The following is a 27176-nucleotide window of genomic DNA, read 5'->3' as shown; positions in this document are numbered from 1 at the left end:
ACAAACCGCACAAGCTTAGCAGGAAACATACAAGAGAAAATGGCATTTCAAGCTACTTTGACTTTACAAATATTTACTTGTATTAGCACATTATTGTAGTTAAGCTTTGGAGCTGTAAATATTTTTAGCAGTGCTTGTGATTTTAACAGACTTGGGCTATGCATTTACTTTTGGGGGTTCAAATTGCCTATGTACTTGGTTTTGAAATGGAGTATGCAAACACTCCATGTCAAAAAGAAAAGCTTCTGAGGCTTACCTGCTGATTCTTGGGCATTCAGGGCTGCTTGCTATCATTGCAGCTTCTGATTGGAATAAAAAATACCAAGTGACAGCCTGGCTATTACCATCGTGGAGTCCATGCTGCAAAACAGCAACCTGAGCCAGCAGCATGCCCAGGTGGCCAAGGTGGCCAACAGCACTCTGACTTGTATCAGCAGGATCAGGGAAGTGATTGTGCCCCTGTACTTGGCATTGATGAAGCCACACCTGGAGTATTGTGTTCAGTTCTGGGCCTCTCACTACAAGAAAGATATTGAGATGCTGAAGCAAGCTCAGAGGAGGAAAACCAGTCTGGTGAAGGGTCTGGAGAACAAGTCCTATGAGGAAAGGCTGAGGGAATTAGAAACGTTTAGTTTGGAGAAGAGGAGGCTGAGAGCAGACCTTACTGCTTTCTACAACTACCTGAAAGGAGGTTGTAGGGATGAGGGTGTTGGTCTCTTCTCTCAAGTAAATAACTATAGGACTAGAGGAAATGGCCTGAAGTTGTGCCAAGGGAGGTTAATACTAGATAATAGAAAGAAATTCTTTACTGAGAGAGTCATTAGGTGCTGGAACAGGTTGCCCAGGGAGGTGGTCGAGTTACCAACCTTGGAGGTATTTAAAGACCATGTAACGTGGCACTTCAGGACATGTTCATGCCCATTCTAGGGCATGGTGAGGTATATTTTTTATTATTTTATTTTATTTCATTTCACTTGATTTTAGAGGGGGATGTGTGTTGATGGTTGGACACAGTGGTCTTAGAGGTCTCTTCCAACCATGGCAGTTCTGTGATTCTGTGTTTTTGGGTGAGCAGCTCCCTCCATGCCTTGTGGTTTGCAGTCTCCAGAACATGACAGCAATTATTTCTGATTCCCTCAGCTTTTTGGTTTCTATTTGACTGTAAAGAGAAGGGAGAAGGCAGGCAGCTGAGGTATGAAGGGGGCAGGGGGACTTGTTTGTCTGGCATCTTGACAAAAGCAGTCAAGTCAAAGCCCCAGGTTAGTTACTATGAGACCACCACAGCTCCCTGATGAGCCTCCCTACCCAAGCAGCTGGCTGCCAAGTTGGAAGATGCTTTGACCCTGAAGCTGGACTGATGGTAGGACTGATAGTCAGACTCTGATCTTGAAGGTCCTTTCCAGCCATGATGATGATTCTATGATCCCAGCTCCTGGATGCTGCTGGGTAGCAAGGGGCTGAGTCCAGACACTCATTCAGGCAAGTTTACAGACCCTAGACCATCTTCCCCTTGCTGTCCTTCACAGCTATCTATGTTCCTCTTGCTACTCTATTTAATATTTTGCTTTGAATGGCAGGGGTTCAAAGCAGACTTGGGAAAAGGCATGGGTTTTATGTGATTTCTGAATATAGATACAAGCTCTGTGAAGGACCAGATGTCGAAGGGCTAGAGGGAACAATGTCATAAATTGTCACTGGTGGGACTGTGATCATATGTGATATTACTCCAGTGGTGAAAACAAATAGAATGCATCACTGCAGAGACAGATTTGGAGCTAGGAAAATTGGGTAGAGATCCTTGCCTGGGGCTCTCTGGGAATCTCTGCTCTTTCTAGTGAAACTGCACTGATTTATAGCTGTGTCTGGAAACTAGAAGTGGCCCAACATGGATCCAAATCCAGAGGCAAATGTCCTTAAAATTGAGTGTTCCATTGTGCGTATGTGCGGATATGCATATGGGGGATGGAGAATGAGTTTAGTTTGTTACTAAATTGGAACAGATGTCAGCTCTTGAATTGGATATTTTGGTTCTTGTCTTTGTCCTGTGGAAACAATGCAATGCTATCATTTCAACTGGAGAGCTGGAGCTGGTGTGTGGCTTAGATCTCAGCTTTGTTACCCTTCAAGCTCTGAGGTTTATTTGAACTGAAATACAAAATAAAATTCAAATGTTATGATCTCAGAAAACCAAAATGGTAACATTTGTTGGTAACAAATGTTGATATTCCTGTGCATAGAAACCTTTTAAAGTACCTCACTCTTTACTACTGTTGTTCTAGATGGGCCAGATTCTGTGTCCAGCTTGAGATAATCTATCAAAATGTAAATGAACTAATTATCCTATGTGTGACAGAACTGAAAAGGATATCTTTTTGTTTCTAAAACTTAATCCTCCCAGTCACTATTTTGAAGCATGGCTAAGAAAAATCCTATATGAAACAAACAGACAAAACCAGCATACAAGAGAAAAAGAACGTACATACTGAAAGGGAACATTTTATTCTCCCCAAGTAATTCATGTCATTTTATGGTTTATTTGAAATGAAGTAGCCAGTCCTGGCGGGTTAGTGAGCAACTTGGCACATGTATTTGGTTGCATCTATGGAGAAAAGAAACAACCCTTTCTGGAGGAAAGTCAATTTGTGAACATGAGAGAACTTTTTCAGAGCTGGTCGTGTACTATGAGACGTCAAAAGCAGCTGGTGCTGGCTGACCATACCTGGCATTACAGACAAACAGAACATTACCCTAGGCTTTAACAGGGACAGAGTTATACCAACACTAAGTGTTCCTGGAAAATCTTAACCATGAAAGAACCTTCTCTTCTCAAACCAGGCCATGTCCTCCTGTAACCAGCTTTTTGGGAGAACAGACAAGTTGGCCTGAGGTTAGCCACCAGGTGCCCAGCTGGGACCAGCTCAGACATGGTGAAAGTAAAAATATACTACTTAGTAAAGCTAGAGCTATTTTCTTCATATCCAAACACACTTAAGAATTTCTTAGATATACAGTTACTCATTTACAAGTCCTAGCTACTCTTTTTATTTAACCAAAATGGTCAAAATGCCTTACTCAGAGATTAAGATCCTAAGGTGCTAGGGTCAGGCACAAATCAGAATCTGATTGCTGCCTTCAAAAAGTTTAAGTTTTAAAGATGCATGTTTGTCTAGGTTTGCAGAGTTAAAGACAGCCTGTCCCATTAAACATTATACATTGTTCTACCAGTACTGCCAGAAAAGAGTGCTTAGGGGAGACCATATCGCCATGTTCCAGTACTGAAATGTTGGCTACCAAGAACATGGAGACTCCTTCTTTACAAGTAGTCATATGGAAAAGATGAGGGATAATGGGTGCAAGTTACTGCTGGGGAGATTCTGGTTGGACATCAGAAGAAAATTTTTCGTTATGAGAATAGATGGGTATTGGAACAATCTCCCCAGGGAAGTGGTGGATTTCCCACTCCCCTCCCCCCTGCCCCCCACTGGGCACTTTTAAGACTCACCTTAACAAGGTGCTGGGTCATCTCTTCTAAAAACATGTTCCTACCTAGAAAGGTTGGACCAGATGATCCTGACATCCCTTCCAATCTGATATTCTATGAATCAACTGAATGTCCATTTGATGAAGAACCAGCCACTTTCACTGCTACAGCTTCCCTGTCAAACTGCTCCCTCCAATAACATTTCAATGGGTTTGAAAAGCCAGTGTTATTAAGAAGCAGAGAGAGGAAGCCATAATGAGGTTTCTATAATATTTCTTCAAGAGTAATGTTCTCCACCCTTTCTTTTTGCTCTTGAGAAACATATAATCAGGTCTCACCAACTCAGCAGAATCAGGTCAAAATGCTGCTTACATCGAGTACCCCATGGGGAAGAAAGTGAACACAGCAAGAAGTTTCTTTTAGGACTTACTAGATGGCATGCTGCCTTGGAAGGCTGTGCTGTAGCACAATCATCAGGATGCCTTATAAAAACAGATCTGAAGGAGTACAAAGGAGGCCTATTTGCAATGCACAGCAATAGATTTTATTGAGCGTACACAACCAAGAAAGATATTTGTCTGTACTTCTAAGCACATCTGTAGACACCCTTACAAGTATATACTGAGGAAGTTCTCTCTTCCCCATGTGAAATAAAGACCAAAGAGTAACAGCATGTGGGCTTAGAAATTAATGTGACAGTTTACATAAAAAGTAAAGGGAGGAGGTAATACGCTGGGGTTTTTTTAAGTTTCATTTCTAAACATTTAATTCTGAGCACCTCAACTCTTCCTGCACTTCAGCTTAACTGCAGCTTTTTTGTCACTTCCCGTCATGAAAATTGTACAACATTTCTGTGAGATGATAAACAGGTGTTACTTTTCATTCTGGCAGCAATGGCATTTTGGTGCAGGATGAAATAATCCTACCATTAAATAAGAAGCTCACAGTGGTGTTGTGAAGCTTAATTTGTTTGGAAAATGCTTTGCAGTATTCAGATGAAAGGCACTCTGGATATTCAAAGTATTATTACTGCACAGCTGGTGGTCTACACACTGCAGATGTTTCTTCCATGCTGTTGCATGGTTACTTAAGTGGCTTCGTGGTGCAGATGTTCACGAGTGAGCATGCACAACCTCCTCTGCCTATGTTTTTTGACACAGATTTTATTGCTGCTTGACTTTTTGATCTTGAAAAGAGTATTCCTTCACTGGTGAGTCTGGGTTTTTTTTGTTTCTTTTCCTTTTCTTTTCTTTTTTTTTTTTTTCCTTCATTTTTCTTTTTTTTAATATATATATACATATAAGGCTAATAGATGCTATGTGAGTGTGTGAACCTTGTTGGTTCAGCCCCCTTTGCAAGCAACAGCATCTGCAGCTATTTACTGTGGGCCTTTCTCTTTAGCCTCCATTTCCTTCTGTGGCTTTTACTCATTCCCACAGTGTTTGACTCTGGGGACTCTGCCTCTTCTGTTAATACTCCATCACTCTTTTCATGCAGATGTGATGATTCTCTTTGTATTACTTGCCCAGATGGAATCAAAAACTCTTGATTCTTGCCTTCCATGGCTGTTGCTACTGTTACATAAAGGGATCTCCAAGAACCACTGGACTTGACGTTCACAATAATATTATCTCTCTGCGAAGATTTCAAGATGAGATGAAATTCTAATTTCTGCATGTATGGTGCTATTCCAGTGGAGAGAGGTAAGGTCTGAATGCAGCTGACATCTGTGCAGAGGGTGCTGAACATGCACAGATCTCCATGGAGGTGCTATAGGATTTCATAAACCTATTTAGCAAGAGAACTCATGTTAAAATTTATGTGCCCCTTGTTTTGCTGTAATTGCAGCAAATGGCAAGGAATATAGTGCAATAAAAGGGCAACTGAATAAACAAGACTTTTGCCTAAATCAAGTGAAACACATACCCTATTGCATCACTGATCTGAGAGTGGAAATGAGCAAGTTTGTATGCACGCACAAAGATAAAGCAAAGTGTGGGAGAATGGTATTGATTCTGGTGAACATAGATCTTATTTACAAGATTCATGTGGAAGACAGAGAGGATTTGGTGCAATATACTGGAGTGTTTCTTCTGAAGTACTCTAAAGAGCAGATGTCTCTCAACAGCATGTTCAAAAGCCACCATCTTGCAATTCAGAGGAATGGCCACATGTCTCTGGGACAGACTGTGAAAAAACAGAGGCTCAAAGCTGACTGCATCCAGACAATACCTCCAGAGATCAAGGAGAAATCACTTCCCTTTTTGTAGCACTTTCTGCAGAATTCATCATGAATCAGTGCAGAAGGCTGAGTCTTTAGCCAGGAAAGTTAGATCCGAATGGAGACATCTTGAGAAGACTAGACCCTGGCAACATTGTGAGGTGAATTGCATATTAAAGACTTGGTAATTTCCTCTGATTTTTATGTATGTAATGATTTGTCAGAGCTTATGAAATCTTTGAAATTGCATCCCTGGAGGCCACAGCTATTTTTTTGTACACAGAACTGATACAGCTTATGCATATATATACAAGTTTTTTTGTACTCCTGTGATCCTACTGAACTGTCTCATCCTTTATCAGGGTTCGTCTTGGTATGCATATCTTTCATTCTGGCTTCCTAATGTGTCTGAACTGTAAGTATTGCTACAGCAGGCTTACAATTGCCTGCTTCAAGGGGACAGATATAAGGTACTATCTCTTGCTCAGATCCTCATCTTTTTTCCTTCTGGATTGATGCACTGTAGTTAATTAATTTTTTTCTGTGTAGATATTTGTAATGGTCATGTGCCATGCATCACTGAAATGGGAGAAGGAGCAGGGAGGGATAGGAGGAAAGGTGGAAGGAAGAGCTTCTAGTATTCTCTTCTCTTATTCATCTTCCTTGATTCAGGACCAATACCTCTTTCCTTCTTCTGAAATATTCCTTAGCTCATTCTGGCTACGTATCTCAGCTGAAATCTAGTCATCATATTAGTAACATTTGGATGCATCTCTTCTAATTCATTATGACATGATTGTGTGTGATTTACTCTCTCCTGGTAACAAAAGCTTCTTTTGCACATGATAAAAACCATGTTAAATCACTGGCCCCAAGGCTGAAAATCAATCTGAAGGGGCTTTTACTTCTGCCACTTTGGCTTGAGATTGAAACGTTTCACACAGTAGCTCTGCTAGCAATAAGCTGAGCTTCCTTGCTAACATAATAAAATGCAGATTATCCTAAGGGGATGAGGGAGTTGCATTCCAAAACTTGCACTGCAAGTGACTGAAGTTTAAAGGAAAACTTTGAAAAGATTCTATTAAAAAACAGTTTTCCTTCTATATATCATACGTTCCTGCTTTCTCTGCTCCCTCCTTTTTTTCCCTTACTGGCACGAAAACAGGATCTTTGCTTTGACAGAGCTAATCCACTCATGCTTTCATATGGGCCCTCGGGCACCCCACCTGTGGAAAGATCCATGGGAGCACAGAAACTCCTGAGTGGGTGCCACACGCTCACCTCAAAGGAAAGAAATCAGTGGCCTCCCAGAGGTATGGACTGTAAACATTGTGGTTCTCAAGAACCAGTGGAGAACTTGAACTATGAATCCTGCGTAACCTCCAGCAACAGTTTTTCCTTCCATTTTGCCTTATGGGATTTCCCTCTTCTGTCAGCTGAGCTTCTTCAGGAGATGTGCTATATGGGCTGCTTTGCCACAGCTGTGCCTCCCCCCTCTTCCCAAAGACTGAAAGGCACACTCAGTGCTGACAATTTCTACCCAAAAACTTCTCTGGTGAGAAAGGTTTAAAGTAGCTTGCAAGCACTGCCAAGTTTGACAGCAAGCTTCATAACAGACTGGTGCAGCTCCAGGATCTCTCTGCTGCTTCTGTGGGGAGGTCAGAAAAGATTTTATGGAGTGAAAAGTGATGGAGAGAGAATGAATTGCTTTGTGGTTCCATCAGACAGCACACCCAAGGTGGCTATCGTCAGGCACTGACCTGCTTCACAGAGTTCCTGCCTGGCCAACAAAAAGAAGCAAGGTCAGATCTTGGACTTTATATATGAGATGAAGTCCAGAATTAATCTTAGATCTTTGCCCATTTGCATAACACACACATGAGCAGGAAAATAACCCCTGATGGTGATAGTTCTGTGAAGAGTTTGCTTATTATCATTGCCAGCATTTTTCTTTAAAGACTTGATTCACTTCAGTGTCTTTGTACTTATCCAAGTAAATGACTGTGCCCAAACCAACATACTGAAAGGTAAGTTTGTCATGAGGGATAACAAACCTTGGCTCTGTCTGCTCGTATCATCTCATCCCACCTCACCCAGAATTAGGTCATTTTGACTTTATAACATCTGTGTGTGTTCCCGTGGATCTCAGGCCAGGCTGATATGTGGTGGAGTTGCTATGTGCAGGAAATTTTAATTCACAGCATTTTGATTCAGGAGGCTTGAATTTAAGGTTCAGCTGTGTCCTGAAAGAGTCTCAACCCTTCAAAGCCCATAAGTACAGAACTAGGAAAAATTTTAAAAGTCTGGTGGCAGTTCTGAGTCTCGGCTCCTGTTTTGTTAGTAGGAAAATCCACATCAATTCCACTGGAGACAGAGTCTCATCCACTGTATTTTCAGTCTCTGTTCATTGTTTTGCAATTGACTTTAAAAGAACTGTGGTGATACATAGAGCATCTCTTAGCCAAAGTTTTCTGCATATAAAGTAGCAAGCTAAGTCAAACTGACCAGAGTCCAGGTCTCTGCTTCCTGGCTGAGTCCTGTGTTCCTATCAAACTGTTATGCTCACTCTCTTCCTCTTGTCTATTGAATCCTGAATGGGCCTATGGCAGCAATGCCACTGTTTTAAGGTTGTCCTCCTCAGTGGGCAAGAGGACCTCACTGACAGGATGCCAGCCAGGCTTATGCCCATCAGTGCCCATGCCTTGAGAACATGCAGAACCGAGGCAGAATTGCCTGAGGAAATGTAAAGGCAGGAACTAAGTATCCAGTGTGAAAAGGTCAGCCTTGCTGGGAGCAGGGCAACCATGCCAAGACTGCCATTTTGCATTCAGGTTCATTCTTATTCTGTGTGAACCATGCTTTATGTGCCTCTGTCTTTGTATGGACTCAGGCCAGGACCACACAGGACGCCATAAAACCAGGAATGGAGTGGGTTTTTGAATGTTTTGATTCAGGTAAACTAGCTCCTACGCCTGTTCTCACAAGTCCTATTTTAACAATTATCTTTGGTGAAGAGTGAACAGGGAGACCTCTGGGATGAAATGCCCTGTAAGCATGTGACAGGCTGGAAGGGTGGCATGCTCGGTGAGCCTCACTTTGCTGAAATGAGATTCTGGCACTTGGTTGGTTTGTAAGGGGAGTGAGACAAGCAGGAAAGCTGTTTCCTAAGCAGCAGTATCCGATCTGCTTTTTCCCTTGTTCTCTTTCTTTCATATTCCATCTATAGCCAGCAACTTTTTAAATGCTCTGCAGCCACCTAGAGGAAAAGTATGCTTGATTGAAGTTAATTTTGTATGGGTTAAGCCAGGGAGTGGACTCTGCAGAGTTTAAGAATGTGAGTTTCTAAACTAGCCAGTCTGTTTATTATTATATTACAAGACCTCCTTGGAAATATATACAGTGAATCATCATCAAAAGCTGAAGATAACTTCAGCTTATGTTTACACTTTGGAAATATTTTCTGCTTTGTGTGTTCCCATTGTGCTTGTTATTGGATATGACATATTTTTATGACACCATAGCTGGGCCAGCATACATTTTGTTGGTAGAGAGAAGAAGATGATCTGTTTTGAATTTTTATTTTAGAAGATCTTGTGTTATTTTATATGTCTGTCTCATGACAATGGCAATCTGCTATGGGCATATCTACATGGTTTATGTTTCTGTAGGGCCATGACTTCAAAACCTCTGAATAATTTTTGAGGTTATAGTCAGGATATTTCTAAGCTCCTGAAAAAACTCTGGCTTTTTTCAGATGAGTACTGTCACACCAGCTATACTAATGGACTCTCTGTCTGCTAGAGTGGAAGTTGATGTAATCACATGAGATTAATTTAGTCTATGCCGTGTTTGTTTACACTGTATGAAATGTAGTAACAAAGTTTAATGGTTGATTGAAAGTACCATTGAATGCCACAAAGTTAGGTATTAAAACATGTCTTTCTTTGTGAAATTGAATTACAGTGACTGTTTTTTCCTCTGTCTAGATAAGATATGACACTTGTGTCTAAAGAACAGGAGACTAGGTGGACTCTTCTTTTAAAATAAAGTCTAGACATGGAGAAAAAGAAATAAAATTTTACGCTAATTACGTAAGACAAAAGCTTAAAACGGTGATGGATTTTCCAAGGCATCTATGCCAGACAACATTGAAAATTCCATTATGATGCAGTGACTCTGTCATAAGGCAAGTTCACATTAGCAGTGTAAGTGCTAAGATAAGCGTGTGCACACACAGTGAATTGAGCTGAATAGAAATGTGGAAGTACTAGTATGGACACTAAGAAGGTCCACCAAAACATCTTCCATCTCTTTTCCTCTCACAAGAAAGACTTGATATATTCATCTGGACTACTCATATAATATGATCAGTTGTTGAAGTAACGTCAATACTGCTGAAGGATGTCAGAACAAGAAAAAAAACAATAAGGAATCTTATTCGGCTTAAGAAATTCAAAACAGGAAATAATGAACTTTAGGAATTTGTCTAGGGTTGTGTCTTCTAAGGGGAAATGTTTGGCTTCTGGAAGCAAAAAGTAGGTCAATTTGGTTGAAACACTCTGCCACTGGGAATGTGCTTATGACCGTATAGGCTGCACACCTTGCGCTGCCAGGCCTATCAAAGATGGGATTTTTGGTAGAAAACCCCTTAGGAGGTGACTTTCTTTCTGATTATTAAATTAAATAGAGCACTAAGGTTGAGTTTATTTTGCCAAAGAGAACTTTGCAAAGGTGCATGATAAGTCATACACCTACCATATTGCTTCACTAGACATCCACCTACTGTAATTTTTACCAATTATGTGATGCATATTTGCAAGTGGATGACTGTGGATAACAATCAGCTCCAGATGTAAATCAACTCAACATGTCTTCAGAAACCAAGTTCCAGCTTTTGAACCTTCAGTGTTATGTTACAGGTGATACTCTTATATTTCCCTCTGTATCTTTTTGTTGGTTCAAACTTTTTATTACAAATGACTGAGTTTGGAAACTCTGCCTGTTCTAGAGCAAAGTTATTATGCTCCCTGTATTTTCCAGCAAGGACGTATAGGCAGCCAAATTCTTTTTGCAGTAATCTCACTGAAGAAAGTGGAGCAAATTGTAGGTCAGTAAAGAGAACATTTTTTGATGGGCACATTTCAGTTTGAGATTGGGCAGTTGTTTGAAATGGGTTATGAAACATATGTGGTTTGTACTCTTTATTTCAACAATTCTGTATACGAAGTTGTATACAAAGTGCACAGAGGAGTTTTTAACTATTCCACTTCAAGCTATACCCTACACAGGAAATCAGCCTGAAACCACTTGAGTTCTCATGCATACAGATATTTATTTCAAATGCTAAGACATTAAAGTTTAAACTCTGCATGGCCCAACACAACTGAAAGTGAGTGTGAGTGCAAGAGGTCAGCCCTCCCATGTCTATTGATGGCAGTTCTATATTCTGTTGGAATTTCTGGAACAAAAATTCACTCTGTCTAAAGGTGGCAACTCAGCTGCTCAACTGTACTGTAATCTTCAGCTCTAGGAAATATTCTGAGTCATACCAGATGCTTCTTGGAGCCCAGCATGCAACTTCATTGTCTTCCTCAGTCATGGTTCAACTATTTCCCCATGGAAGGATTTTAGCCAACCTTTCCCTTTTCAGGACCAGAAAGAACATTTAAAGCCACAGACCCCTGTATGGATCCAAGCAGAAGATAGGAAAAGGCTACTTGACACCGTAGTAGCAGAATTATCACAAAGAAAGAAGTAGGAAATGTTGCTGTGCTGTTTTGTTCTTTATCTGATACTTCTTTTTCTCCCTTCAAAGGTCCTTATCATTACTACTACATATTCAGGGAGATTTATAAATATGGTGTCAGGGTAGTGCTGCCCCGAGAACTTAAATTTTATGCATTTTTACTAAAATTACAGACCATTTAATTGTTCATTTTACCACATTCTTATGGGTAGCGTTGTTTAAGGCAATAAAATGGAATTCTGGCACAGCATGCCCTTTATATAATGGGTAAAAATACACATGGAACATCCTTTTTGGCATTTTCATAGTTTTTGAATAACACTTTTAGCAGTATGTAGTACAAGTACTGGCTTGTAGTGATATTGTGAAGCACAGTATGTTTTTACAGAGACCTCCAAGGACCTTCATTTATTCAGTGCCTGGAAAGTACTATTTTTGCTTACTCTTTGTGATGAAAGTATGGGTTCTGACTTTTCTTAAAGGAGCTGGGTATGCAAAAAAATTGAAATTAAATTGCTGTCTGTCTCTGCTATGTTGGAAATTACCAACAATAATTACCACTTGCATTTAAAGCAATGTTTTCCCAAGTTGACTAAACTCTAAATAACTGCTTTGGAAGAGTGCAGTGGCAAAGCAGAGATGAATGTAGATATATTGTGTGATTCTGTTTAATTATCTCTGAGTGCTAAGTCTATATCTGGAGCAGGAACAATGGCTCTCGGAGTTAAATTAGGAGTCTTCAGTGTGTGTGTAACATGACTGCTATGCCATAGAAATCCTAGTCACATGCACCTCTTGCTCTTTAGTGGAGTTGTGTATTTTGTATTTTCTTTCTGCCTGGCTCCATCGGGCAATACAGTCCAGGGCTGATTCAAATTTGCACAAAAATCAGGGATCAGGACGAAATTTGACTGCATGATTCTAATGCCTACTGCTGAAAACTCCTCCTCTGCAATCTGCCAAAAATAACTCCGATGTTCTGAAGCATTATATCCATTGCTCTCTTTATAGGAATGAGATTTCTCCATGGAAAGAAAATGCCTGAAGTAGATGAGTGGCAAGTTTCCTTTCTGCTCACACATTATTAGGTTGGCAGGGGGGGTTGTAGTTTTCTTTTTGTTTGTTTTTTTTTGGTTGTGGGTTTTTTTGGGGGTTTTTTTGAGATAGTTCGGTAGTAAGGGAGGTCTTGTACAATGGGGGAGTCACCAGTACAAAGTGCAGCATGCTGCCTGCTGCTTTTTCTTGGCACTTTCCCATTTGACAGAAAAAACAAGTCGGTGCACTGATGATTTAATTTTGTTATGGATGCCTTTATCAGACCCCAACTTAAGGCAATGTTACCATTGTTATGGTGTGTTTGAAAAGCACAGAGGGAGTGCAGATATAGTTACCTGGTCTTGGAAGAAATGAACCTTGAAAATGACTGTTTTTAGTGCATGAAACAGTCTGTTCCCCAGGCGAGTGCTTTGAACCAATACTCGAGAGATGTAAGGGCTTCTATGTTTTCAGCAGCCTCCGAAATTACATTTCTCATGAGTTATTTGCTGTTTTTGCATTAATATTAGTAAGTTCTGAAGAACAAGTCTCTGATCTCAAGCCTCACAACCATAAAAAGTCTCCAGCCCTACATACCATGCTTCAGTTCTTCAGTAAGATTAAACATGCACATACAGGCAAGAGAGAGCTTGTGATAATAACAGCATGAGCCTTTCCACTATACGTCAAATTATGGCTCATCTGCTTAACTTGTGAAATGACTTCTTTAGCTGGGGCCATAAATAATGGCAACTTGTTAGTACTTTATAGGAGAAAACAGCCCAAATTTTTGTGTAACAACATAACTACTGATAGAAGCCATTGGCTTTTATTTTTCCTGTAAATGAAGAAAAAGGAGGTCTAATTTTAAATTAGGAAAAATAAATCCTGAGTGCTGCTGATGAATCATGAGTAGTCCAGTGTGATTATGGGAGTCCAAATTGGCTGTTCTGTAGAGTATGGCTATTTTCATAACCAGTGCTATATTCGGCCAAGCTTGTACTAAAACTCAGATTTGGCATACCCAAGGAGAAGGTATCCCAAGAAGTCTGTCTTACAGGATGTCAGAGCTGGAAATCAATTCTCTGCTCTGGGCAGATGACCCTCCATGCTTTGGAGTTTGCAAGTGTAGGGTTTATCCCAGGAATAGAGGACAAACCCCTTCACTGCCTAATGCCCCTTCATATATGTAAAAAGGATGTAGTCATGCACAGTCTCTAACTGCTTTTGTTAAGTCTGTTAAGACCTACTGGTGGAAAGAGGAAGAAGTTTGCCTTTTGTCTGCATAGAGCCACTTCTTGAGGCTATCAAAAGCTTTGAAAACTTCAACACATCACATTCCTGTTAAAAAATGTGGGGGGAGGTGGGAGTCATGCAAAAAGAAATAATCGTTCCTAAAATGGTTGGTTCTGTTTTTGGATTTGTGTGTATTCCAAAGGAAAAGGAACTGCTGATATTCAGCAAGTGAACATCTGCAATTTCAATCCCACATGGCACAGACTAGGTCTGTCTTCTTCATTGCTGTGATCTTTTCTTCTTTTTAGCAGTGCACGTAGCACAGGACTCAGTTCTTTGCCCTTTGTGGGGCTTGGAGACTTTCCATGGGTTAATGTGAAAAAGGGCTGTTGCTGAAGGAGTGTGCTTATCCTGTTCACTTTGAAGATGTGGTAGCAAAGTGTGTGTGTGGGTGTGTGTGTCTCCTACCAGGGTGTGTCCTACAGCTGGTGGATGCCTTCACTTTCATGGATTTCCTCTTACAACTGTTAGTGATTACACCCCTCCCAATTAGTGCCCTGTCTTACACACACCCTGCAGGGAGCATAGGCAGCATCAAAAAGAATCAGAGTGAGGCACTTGGTACCAGCTGAGGACTGTGAGATTGGCCATGCTCCGGTAATTATTCAGAACAGGGACTCCAGATAAAGTGCACCATCCTACAAGATATTTTTTAAAAATGAAAATATGTCCTTAAAAGACATGGAATTTTCTTTTGGACCACAACATCATTGAGCGTCTTTATGATTTCCCTGAGGGCAGAGCTAAGGCTGCCTGAAGTGTCTTATGTGGACTTCCATAGCTGGTAAAATGGCTTCATTTTAGAAGTAACTTGTACTGCTCTCTTCCTCTAGGATTATTTCTATGTTACTGTAATGTTTTAATCTTTAAGCTTCTAATATGTGTTCTTAATTTGATTTAACTTAAGCAAATGGTTTGGTTATAGTAAAGAATCAAAATATTTTGGGGGACCCAAAATCTCTGCTGGTCTGCAGTGTGGTAACTTCTCAGTATGACTTCATTATCTGTATCATTCCAAAGTTTTAGTAAAAGTATATTTTTCTGTTGTTTGAACAGTGCAGTCAGATTAGAATACAGATAAGCTTCTGCATACATGAAGTTAGTGTCACTGAATCTATTTATCAGATTAAAAGAGATATAAAGAGGAAGCAGAATCTGAGGTAGCAGAAAATAATTTCTGAAATGTCTCTATCACTGAAGAGAGTGGAAAAAAAGCTATTGGCATACCAAAGATTTTTTGCAAGGGAACAGGATTAGGACAACACACAGTTTTTAAATTTACCTAGTGAATCATCCCATAATAGCCTTCTCATACAACTGTAACAGCAATTACTGTGATAAATGTAATTAAATACAAGAAGTAAGCATTTTGAAAAAAATACAGACACAATGTGCAAACTTGTCCAAGGGACATTGCCAGCTCCTCCTCATAGCCCCCAGAAAATGGATCTTTTGCTTCCACGTCCTTTCCCAGAACTGCCCTTTGACTCTTGCAGTGGCTACCAAACAAACCACATATCTGCTCCCTGATGATTTCAGAAGTGATATAAAAATACCCTCTGCCCCGACTGTCAATCCACAGAATTACAATGAATATTAATTCATTAAACTTGCCGGCGAGGAATTTGATTAGGAAAAAAACAAAATAGTTTTACTTTGATTGACTAGGCTTGGCAGGTATGGATGTAGTTTCTTTTACTCTCATTTTCTGAGTATCCTTAATTGATTAATCCATTTGACCTTACAAATAGTTAGCAATTGTAATTCATTAATGAAACCACCACAATCTGATGACTGCTCCTCAGCCAAACCTAGGGCCTGAGTCTAGCAGCTGTCACCAGGATTAAACACTTCAGGGCAATAAAAGTTACACAAGCAATTAGGTGTGTAATGAATCAGAGGATTGTTTGTGTTGCACGAGCCATGCTACTTTCCTTAGTGGACACCCGTGCTGAACATTGTAGGACAAATAGTTCTCATCCCAGCCAAAGTGGAGAGGTTTCATTCTGGAGCCTGTCTCGATGTCCAAGACCATTTCAGTGCCAAGGGCTAAAGGCTCACGTGCCTCTTTGCTCATGTGCACACAGGGGCTAAACTCTCTGCTCCCTCAGTGTTGCTGCCCTTCTGCAGACTGGGAATGCTCCCTGGCTTCCATAATCCTCCAGACACTGCCCAGGCTTTGTCAGGATGAGTGCTAGCCTTGCCATGAACACGTAAATGATTAAAGAGACTGGGTGATTAATGGTGAGCCTGGAGGTTTCCTGACCCAGCGCAAGCATCCGAGGTAGCTGTAAGTGTTGACTCAGTACAGGAAGCAGCGTCCCTCTCTGAGTAATGGTAAAAAATGTATTTATGCTCTATAAAGCAGAGGAAGTACCTCAGGTTTAAGATTTCATCATTTCTAAGGCAGGATTTCAGTGAACATGTAGCCAGCCTGGTACTGGCAAACATCCTAAACACAGCAGGCATTAATAATAACTAGATCTGAGGGGAGAGCAGTGAAATGTGGCTGATAAAGGAGGCTGTCACAGAAACAAAAAAATGATGAAATGGTATCCTGATAATGAACTCTATCTGTAGAGATTATTACAGTGTGATCATATTACATGTGATAATAATTTGCTGCAATAGAAAACAAGCAGGTACTTCACTGTAAAATGAGACATACACCTCCTAAATGGCATGAGGTGTATGGAGTAGTGCCTACGGCAGGGATGTTAGCAAGAGATCTCAAATGTTTTGAGGCCGAAGAAAGCAGTGTAAAGCTATTTTGTGCATCACTTTGTGCTTATACAAGGTCTTTTATCAGCTAACAGCATCCAACAATGCCAAGGATTCTGTGCAAATATGTTTCTTGCAGACTATCAGCTGTGATACCCATATAGCATCATCTACTGGGAAAGATGCAAAGGGGCCTACGCAGAACTAAAGTGAAATAAAATTACATTGTCCCTAGAAAGTAAAGGTATTTCAAATGAAAACCCCTGCTCTGTAGATATGAGCATGTTACGTATTTGATCCAAAGCAGTTCTGTTTATCTACAGTACGAATTGGTAAACGCAGGACAGGTAATGTTTTTACATTAGCAATTATGTTGCTTATTTGTCCTAGTGAATTTTTTTGTAATTTCATGTTGGGAGTTCACTGAGAGTAAAATGATTAAAAGCTGATGGAAATGTCAAGCAGAACTGTGAGGTTTAAACATATGAATGGTTATTGAAATAGCCAGTGACTTTAGCAAGGGAAAATGCTCCTTTCTAAGGGGCATTGTTGGATATGCAGAAACAGGCTTGTCTGTGTTCAAAGGATTACTAATAATTTCTCCTGGTTTTGAATAAAAAGTTCCCAATGACTCTAAAGCACTGTGTTGGCATTAGGGCTCCTGACTGCTTTGACTGAGGTGCTTGCACCTTTTCCAGTCTATTACCTATTCAGATATGGGTAAAATGTCTGGAAAATTAAGCCTGTATGTATCCTTTTCCTATAGATAATAGAAATTTTTGGTCCTCTGCAAGAGCAATTGAAATGGAGAGCTCATTTTATTACTTCAACCCTCGGTCTTTCTGGAGGAATTGTGCCTCTCAGAAATGTTGCCTTGTTCTCTCAGGAACAAAGAAGTCCCTGAACCTGCATGGAGCAGAGGTATCTTGTCTGTTAATGCCCAGGGTGCATGCATAGAGCACCCTCAGTAGAAAGCAAAGAAACTGAGGGCACGATTTTCAGAGAGCCAAGTATGTCGTTCCAGCACCATATCCCTGTTTTGTACTGATACCACTCAGAGCATCAGATACTCAGCATTTCTGAATTTGCATTGCTGAGTTTGCAGACACATCTAAGCATTTTGCATATGTGGAAATTGCTGGCAGCAAGTCTGCCAGCTCTTGTCTGTTATACTTTAGGTCTGTGCCAAATGGGCACATGTTCTGGATGAGCTAACTTGAAATACAGTGGTGACATACACAGTAGCAGTTTCACTTAGAGCCATGTTAGCAGCTTTATTCCCTGCCATGTTTTGTGGTGATTCCCTCTTATGCAATGGAAGAGGATGGTGGTATTAACCAGTGCCTTGGGGATTTCCTAGCATGACAACTGCTCGGTTATGCTGCATCATCCTTGCTCCTTTGGAGACTCTTAAAGTCTGGCATTTAGGAGTGATGCTGCTGAGAAAATAAGCATATAGCTATTTGGGGTTCTTCAAAGCAGGGAGTGGCTGGAGGTAACTTTGAGAGAAGGCACCCTTTGTCATCCCTTGCTTGGAAGAACATGTGTTCATCACCTGCAGAAGTCTTCCACTTAATGCTGCCACTATCATTACTGGTCAAATTATTAAAATATTAATTGCAAGTGAATAAGAAAGAAGTCTGTCTTATGTTGACGCAGAATCATGGCAAAACTTGAGTTTGACTTCCCCACTGTCATCTCCCTGCCTGACATTTCTTGCATCATGCTTTTTCTCACCTCCCTGTTTCTGCATGATTATCTCCCAGGTGCTCTTGAGACTTCTCTGCATCAAAGCACCACACTAAAAAAAAGAGAGGGACCCTTGGGATGTGACAACCGAGACATGTTTTCCTTTCTTCCTGTTTAGCAGACGTTGCTGTGTCTGAACCTCCAGCAGATATCTGGCAAAGCTTTCCTTGCTTATTTGTTCTGCAGGTCCTGTGTGACAGACATGTGTGAGTGCCCCATCCATAAAAACTGCTACTGTGAGTCCTTCCTGGCATATGCACGAGCCTGTCAGAGGGAAGGGTTGAACGTCCAGTGGGTACCAGAACAGAACTGTGCAGGTAAGCATTTTGGGACTGCTTCTTCGTAAGTCAGTGCACAAATTAATAGGCTACTATCCTTTTATTGATGGAGGAGGATAAAAAATTACTTGGCTAGAAAAGGATGGGATTGCACTGGCAGGGAAGTTGCACGCTGAACTGTGGAGAAAGACCTTACTTAGAAAAAGATTTTCAGCCATGGAGTATTAGAAATGTTATTTTGCAACAAAACTTTTCACCTCTAATAAAGCCTGCTTTAGTTTTATGAACTTCCAGAAACAAGTACGTATGTTTTTCTTTCAGGATATGTGAACATTGTAACAGATAGTGTTTTAACTCCTTTGATCTTCTGTTAAAGAATAGTTGTATTTCCAGAGACAACATGTATGTTTGATTCTAGTGGGTTCAATGAGGGTAGAATAAATGATGTGTTTAATGGAAATATTAAAATGCAGATCTGCATTAATTTTGGTAGCTGGACCAGATTCCCCATGCGATTATGACTGCATTAATTGCAAGTAATTGTGAGTAATTGTTTCCATGAGAAGTGATGGCCTGTGGTCACAAGCACTTGAAGTAAAATGCAATACTGCAGATGAATATTTCCCCTGATGATGGTCTCCTTAATTGAGGACATTCTATAATGGTATCAGTTTGCTGGAAATGTATTCAGATTTATGTAAAGCAATTGACAGTAGCTGGGGAAAAAAAAAAATGAGAGAAGCACACTCAGTGCTGGTCAAAGAGCTATTACTCTGTGGTCCATTTTGCTGATTGTGTGTGGCTCAGAGTCTAATCTCTCAGCTTCAATTTCCTTTTCTGCTGAGGGCACGATAGCAGGGATGGGTGAATGACAGAGCAAATTGCGTTTGTTCAACTGTTCCCAAAAGGCTAATTTTTTTTTTACAAAGAAACAGAACAATCCAAACAGGGTGTCACTAAGTGAAAGATGTGTTCAGGGATCTGGTCTCAGTCAGCACTAATAACATATGTAATTTTAATGTATTGATTTGTTACCAGATCCATGCAGAACTTGAAACAAGAATCCTGACTTTTTTTTTTTTTTTTTTTTTTGACCACAGCACTTAAGACCAAAGTCTCACTGCAGCAGATGCTGTAAAAAGAATAAAAACTCCAGTTCCTCTGACTTCAGGGGTTTATAAAAGTGTTGGCATATCATAACTTAACTAACTGAGGCTTCCTTTAACTTTTTTTTTTTTTTTTTTTCTGGCATTTTACCAAAGACAAGGAAAATTTCTAAGGCAAAAACAATCCTCGAGAGAACATTATGATGGAATTTAAACACATATCTTCTATAAAAGCTAATGAAAGAAATGTTTAAATCCACCCAAGTTTTTTAGTATCAGCACAGACTTCTAGAGGGAAAAGAGAAATATTGTTGTTAAGCAGAAAATGCAGATAATTTGTGTAGGGTCAGGCACCCTCAAAACACTTAAGTATTCAATGTCAAACAAATAACATACTTTTCTCCAGTAAATCGTATGGTAAGCATTAAATGAAAGTGCATCCACTACACTCCATAAGTTACTAGTGGCCACCATCAAGATTTAAATCTTTAACTTACTTTTTTTTCCCCAAAAATTGTAGTTACAATTTTTACGGATTCCTGAATATGAAAATTCCTGAGTATGAAACAATATATCTGTAATAAAACTTCAGCATTCTGTGACTTTCATTTCCTGCTTGACATTTCATAGCTGGTGGGATACTTGGAAGAGCTGTGTTCTGATGAAAATGGAATATACTTATTAGTAAAGTCAGGTTTTAATTATTCTTTTGTGTATTATAAAACCAGAGCTTGTGTGGTTGCCAGTTCCTGTACCCTGACTGCTGTACACTAAACTTATTTTTATAATCTTTAGAAAGCTTGTGTTGTCTGGAGAGCCAGCCAAGCAGAATCATCAGGAGGCTGAGTTACATGTCCCCCTCCCTACTTGCTCTTCCTCTTCTCCCCATGCTGTGCCATGCCCTCCTCTAAGTCCTCCATGAAATGCTGCTACTCCAGGCTTACTGTCCCTTTGAGGATGGCACAGTGAGGGGAATATTAGCTGTCATTTAACTGGAGGGGTGAAGAGAAGAAGCTAATAAATAAGGGAAATTGTTTAAGTAGAAAAAGGTTGGTGAGGTCTGCATGGAAAGAGAAGGTTTGGAGAGGAATGTGGTTTTCCATGGGAAGTAGTGAGGAGTTAGGCCTGTTAGGATAGGAATTTAAAGAAATATGACATGTGAAGGAGAGGGAAAAAAACAACAGGAGAGTATGAGGGAAGGAAGAAATAAGAGAAAGGGATGCACGCAAGAAGGAAAAGCAAGGATACAAATGGAAAGAAGAAGTTTGAAAAGGAAAGAAGATAGAAGGTTTTTTGGTGTTGTTTTTTTTTTTTTTTTTTTAGAGCAAGAAAGGCTAAGCATGCAGTTTATAAAGTGCAATTAAGTTAACAGAAGTGGTGAAAGGCCTTGGGGCCATAGTAATTTAACATTGAATTTCTGAGGGCACTGAGAGAAAGAAGACTCAAGGATGGCAGATGGCAGTAACTCCCTGACATGGACATGACTGCACAGGCAAGAAGAAAAAGTAGACATAGATTATAATAAAGTGCACATGGTAGCACTGATGTGCTGACATGCTCCAACAGCGTCATAAAAACTTAAAAAGTTTTGCTTTTTCCTATGTGATTGGTTGAACTAAAGGAGGATGAGTGTATATATGGTTTTTACTCTTCCTCTCCTTGGTTGCCTCTTTTCTTCTGTTAAATTTTGTGGCCAAAGTCAGTCTTTTTCCCTGTTATATATTTTTTCCTTTAATTGCTTTAGTCCATGTGAATATGTATTAGAAGGCTGCTGTAATTTTTGAGTGGAAACTCATTAAAAACTAGAAGTTGAAAAGATTAACACCAGTGTATTGGTAGGACACCAGTGCCCAGAGCCATTGCCTTCTACCATGTTAGAAGGAGATGCTCTGAATTGGAAGCACCATGAATGACTCTCAGTTTGAAAGCCCTACAGATCATCTCAAAAGTCCAAATCGTGCAATGCCAGAAGAAGAAGCAGACTGATTCGTTAATGCACAAATATTAGCTCAGATATTTCTGTGGAATCAGATTTACCAGATTTTGTCCACCAAGGGAATCCTTCAACAGTTCTGTGTCAGGTATTTTGGCTTTTGTGTTGGAAAACAATTCCTCCTAAATAATTACGGCCATGTGTACAAAAACAAGCACAGACAGATACAAGTCTTCTCTGTGAAATTGCCAAACTGGCTGGAATAAACCAGCTCTGGTCTGAAAACTGTATAGCCTTATTAGGCAGAGTTTATTAGCTCAGGCACAGTGCTGTATTTATGTGACTATATGGCTTCTGGACTGGAGCTGGCTATCATCCAGCCAGCTCAGAAAGCAGTCTGAGGAAGCTCACATCTGTCATGCCAAACACATGTTCTAGAAGAAGAGTGGAAAAATCCTGTTGGGACTGGTAATGTTGCAAAATGCAGTATTATTAGTAACTTTTGTACTCTGGGGCTGGTTTTTGGGTTTTTTTTTGTTTTTTTTTTTTTTTTGCTAGTGCACTAAGGAAGTTATTAGTAGCAGAACTCAGCTCTTTAAGAGCGAAATTTGCTTTTAAAGACGGGTGCAAAGGCATCACTTTTGTTTTCCCTGTTTACATGGTACTGATTCATTTCAGCAGTCCCTGGGAGGCCTACTGCAGAATGTCTTTATTTTTATTTTTTAAACTGTTGATGAAGCGGAATGCTCTGGATCAATCACACCACATGTTAACAACTGAAAGACTCAACAATAAAAGCCATCCAGGGAACTTCAATTGCCATCACTGTACTTTTCTGATTTTTCCCTTGACAAGCAGTTAATAATGCCATTACAGTCTGCCTACAGCAGAAAGTAAAGTCATCATATCTTCTACATGGCATCATCTGAAGGAGAAGGAGGTGTTTTGACATACCACATCCATCTGTGGTAGAACTGAGCTGGGGAGTACTTACAGATGCCATGGCTGCTGAGGGCAGCCTGTAATATAATCTCCTTTGCTGTGGGGGAGAGATGAGGAAGTGGAAAAGAGACCTCAGCCAACTTTCCTCAAACCCCCCGGCTGAAGCACCGAAGAGAGCTCAGGTGGAACGAAAGGGCTGGCTATTGCTGCTGTAAAGCTTTGTGGAATTAAACTTGTGCAGCCTAAAAACTGAAGCTTGCAGACCTACCTCTCTGTACGGCAACTACAGATACTGAAGCCTAATTTTTCAGTATGTGGTCGGTCAATTAGAGGTCCTTTGAAGGGAAATTTTCAGAGGTGGGGACAAAAGCTTCTAGTAAACAGCCCCCTTAAGATAATTCGTCTCGTGTGTGCACAGTCGCTATCTCTCTTTGAGCATCTTGGTCTTCTTTTCTAGATAATTAATATACTGTTTGCAAAGCTCCTGGGAGCTTAACATACTTTTGTTTCCCCTCTTACAGGGATTTGGTCCCTATTCTTAACACACTACTTAATTGCAGAGTTTGGAGTGAATGTAATACTTTACTGTATGATCAGTATTTCCTGCTTGTTTTTCTCACCTTCTAAATTTCCTATTTAATTTAAATTTCATTTTAGTTATTCTTTTTGTTTAGTCTCTTCTTCAATGTATATGAAAGTTACCCTCCAGAGCAAGATAGAAATGTAAAGCTGGAGAAAAATTTTCAAAAGATCTATGCCCACAAGCAGAATAAATGTATCTTCAACGCTGCTGAAATATGCTTTTCCAACAATTAAAAAATGATGTTCAATAAAATATGTCACAGACTTTTTAAATAACTTGCTCTGGCGCTTTCTCATCCTTAAACCTAGAAAGTTTTTTATTTTTTTTTTCCCCTAATGCTCACCTTATTTCTAATATATTTCTAATATTCAGCTGTAGATTCTATGTAGCACAAGAGTCATTTTTTCTGCTGTACTATCCAATTTTTGTTTTGTTTTTTTTTTTTTTTGCTTTTATAATACCTATGGCCTTTTATGCATTCTGAATAGAATTCGTTCTTCAGAGATACTTTTTTACATATATATAAATGCCATGAAATGTATAAGACATAAAACTTGCTGATGCTGTTTTGAAGAGCACTTTGTTACTCATGAAAAGGAACCCCTTAAATTTATGTTGCCATAGTTTTGAGACTTCCATCCTCTGTGACACTCTCTTATACATATTTAATCAACTTCTTTCTGCCTACTTTCTCTTTATGAATGATAACAGTGCTGTAATGGCACTCTAAGGCAAATCCTCAAAACAAAACATCATTTTTCTTCCATTACTGAACTGTTCTTTTAAAAATGTGGACCTTCAATCTTTCCCAAAACAGAAGAAACGTTCTTAATGCAACCACCTCTCTGTAAATAGCAAGAGCTGAATTTGGATGCTTAAGAGTCCCTTACCATCTGTAAACTATTTTATCCATACTTTTGGGGCAGCAACACAGCTGTTAGAAAGAATAACAGGCTTTTATTTGCTATTGAACCGTGTATTATTCTCCATACAAAAAAGGCATAATAAAATGTTAAGAATTAAAATATTGATCCAGAGGTAGGATAGTGCTTTTAGCTGAGCCCTTAGTGGTCTCAATGCATCAAACCATCAACTACATAAATCAATTAAGAGATACTGGAATCATTAAACACAAGAATTCTCATTCTCAGTGACCTTTGATAAAATAGCACAAAGCATGAAATAACTAATATTTTGTTGTTGTTGTTTTAGAAATGGTGCTGCTCAATTAACAGCACTGTTTTGATTTGCTGCAATATGAAATATTTAGAGTATACTCTTAGGAGCAGAAAGTCTGCTGTGGTGAACGACTCTCCTGTAGGAGTGGGACTGATAATAACAATCTGTCCTGGTAAATGTTTCAGGAATCTTTGATAAAAGGCATCGCAACATGTAAATGAAAAAATGTTCAGCCTTAAATATAAACCATAGATCTTCTTACAGATAGAAACCTTGCCAAAGCTCTATATACTGTCAGTTGTGTTAAAATTCTGAAAAAGTTCAAGATTGCTAGGAACTTAATACCTTTTTTATTAGGAAATTTACTACCTTTGTATTTGTGATGTAAAATAGTGTTGCAGTTAATACGGTGGAATTTCTTCAGAAGTAATTTTTTTCCTCATACCAAAATGTGCTTTTTGATACTTGCAGTAGAAACCAAGCAAACAGATAGGTAACTTTCCTTGTGTGACTCTGTGTAACATGCATATTTTGTTCCTTTTAACTGCCTTTCAGCAACCCAGTGTAAACACGGTGCAGTGTACGATACCTGTGGTCCAGGATGTGTCAAAACATGTGACAACTGGAATGAGATTGGCCCATGCAACAAGCCCTGCGTTGCAGGGTGCCACTGTCCTGCAAATTTAGTTCTTCACAGAGGAAGATGCATCAAGCCAGTCCTGTGCCCACAGCGATGACATTGGATCTCTCTCTGGGGACACTAATGTGGGTGTCGCTGAGCCCTGTGATGCCCACAGCCAGGGAAGGACTCCAGCTCTTTGCCTACAGGTTCTGCAAAGTATATATCTACTCACAGAGTGTAAATATGCTCCTGTGTGTGTATTTATGTGTGTTTATGTATACACACACAGCACCTAGAAAGTTATATAGATGTATACTGTGTGTATGTAGATACACATATCTATACACAAGCGCCCTCAACGTAAGTACGACCCATATATTTATACACATGTCCACACACACAAATATACATCATTTCTATATACCATAGAAGGATGAATTATTATATGTATATTTTTTGCTATAAAGTTTATGTATTATTATTTCTAGGACCCTGATCTGTAAGTCATTGTATAAATAAACCAGGTGTTTTTAATATAATATAGTGGCATGAAAAGATTGGATGACTTTGCCATTGCCTAAGTTTGTTGTTTCCAAGGAGACTTTTCTTAGGCCATAGCACTGCCAGACTGGATTAGTTTCAACACAGAACCTGGATTTACGGTTGTACAGGAAACACATTTCTCTGGAGATGGAGGATTTATCTAGGAATATTTCATGCGTCCCTTAGAGCTGCATAGTGATTGGTGACAGTGCTTAATCACGCAGAGAAAGCTGGGGATCGGCTTTTATGCTTTACTGAAATAACTGTGCAAAAGGATCTCCAAAGCTGGCTGGCAAACTGCCAGCATAGAGATATTTCTTTCTGGAACGGCACCAAAGAGTCAGGGGCCAGATTTTCAAAAGTGTTTGGCACCCAGCAGCTTGCTTTGAAAATTTGACCACTTCCCATTTCATATCCTAATGCCCCGTCTCTGTTGTTGTGTTTGGCAGTAGCTGTGAATACACAACAAGGAGCTTGAAGAAAATAATCATGTACCTATTAGCCCCTTTAACATGTTTGAAACTGCTGGGTTTCTTTCATATTTCCCCAAATATTATGCAAAAAGTAAATTCCACTGTGAATTGGAGTGTTTGATTTCAGTGTGCCTTTAAACATGAAATAATGCCGGGTTTAGTAACTCATTGAATTTATCAGGGTGGTTTAGAAGAAAGACAAATTCACCCCACCAAAAAACAGAAGAGAATGTCAGATGCTAATCGCAGAACTGCAATTTATTTCCTCACTGGTCTTTTGCTTGAGGTTTACAAACATATGGGCTCTGTGAAGTTTGCATGACTTTTGAAGTCTCCCAGGGGAGAAGCAATAATATGGGATTTCATTAGAAACTGTTAAAAATGCCATACAGCTTTCTGAAGCCTGAAGAGAGGGGTTCTATTTTTCTTCAACTGGAAAACCTCGTGTAGAGCCTGATGGAATGGTCTCTGGAGATGACAGAAATCTTCGGGCATCTGATTTAGTTTTATAATGAGGTAATATCCTCCCACACAGCTACTTGCATTATGCCTTGCATTGAAATTGCACATTGTGTTTCCTTGAACAATTTTCAGCTTTTATTCTTCACTCTCCAGCAAGTTTCAAATGATCTGAGTTTTCTGAGTGAGTGAGTGAGTGAGTGAGCAACAAACTTGCACTACAATGCCTGTCTGTGATCTCATCCTGGAGGAAAATTCTGAGAGAACCTGTTTAGCTTAGGCACCACACTATCCAAAATGCATTAAAAGAGCTGGGCAAATAATGCCAGGAGCATTCCATAGATGTTTATCCAAATCTTAAATAAACTCAGCTCAATTGTTTGATGTCTGCTTTGCATTCGTTTTCTCAGAACAATCAAATAATTCAGTTTTACTGGCAGAGAGTTCTTCGAAGGCGCATACACAAGCGCACTGGGAAGCAGAATTACAAATGTGCAGATCCCACCAGAGCAGGAAACTGGAAGAGTTTTATGTGGCTCGTGTGATAACTGAATGGCAAAGCTGAAATTTAGAACAATTGCAATTGGTCAAATGAGTTAAAACATAAAAGCGTAAGCATTAAAATAATTTAAAGCATCAGTTAGACAGAAGGATATTTCAGCCTGTGAGCTTTCCTCGCTGAAATATGGGGTCTAAGCCATTAAAAAGGTAATTTTCCCAGCTCTGGTTTAGGATAGATTTTCATTACTGTTAGGTTTTCATTACTTACTGCTCAGTGTTTCCGTAATAAAAATACAGGCAAAGTGAGT

At 39.7% G+C, this 27176-nt stretch overlaps 1 protein-coding gene across 4 annotated transcripts in view; it reads left to right on the top strand.

Annotated features, from left to right (window-relative positions):
- The window catches only part of BMPER (BMP binding endothelial regulator), a 146610-nt gene extending 121179 nt beyond the window's left edge, over positions 1–25431 (top strand). For all 4 annotated transcript variants that reach the window (XM_071736066.1, XM_071736070.1, XM_071736067.1 and 1 more), the window contains 2 exons: positions 18436–18566; positions 24826–25431. In XM_071736066.1, coding sequence (XP_071592167.1) covers positions 18436–18566; positions 24826–25007 — 313 coding nt within the window. In that variant the 3' untranslated portion in view covers positions 25008–25431. The remainder of the gene's footprint in view (positions 1–18435; positions 18567–24825) is intronic.
- The last annotated feature ends 1745 nt before the right edge of the window (positions 25432–27176 follow it).

This window comes from Heliangelus exortis, chromosome 2 (genome assembly GCF_036169615.1).
Source record: "Heliangelus exortis chromosome 2, bHelExo1.hap1, whole genome shotgun sequence".
Classification (NCBI taxonomy): domain Eukaryota; kingdom Metazoa; phylum Chordata; class Aves; order Apodiformes; family Trochilidae; genus Heliangelus; species Heliangelus exortis.
Note: the sequence above shows the minus strand (reverse complement) of the source record. Positions and strands in the feature narration are given on the sequence as shown.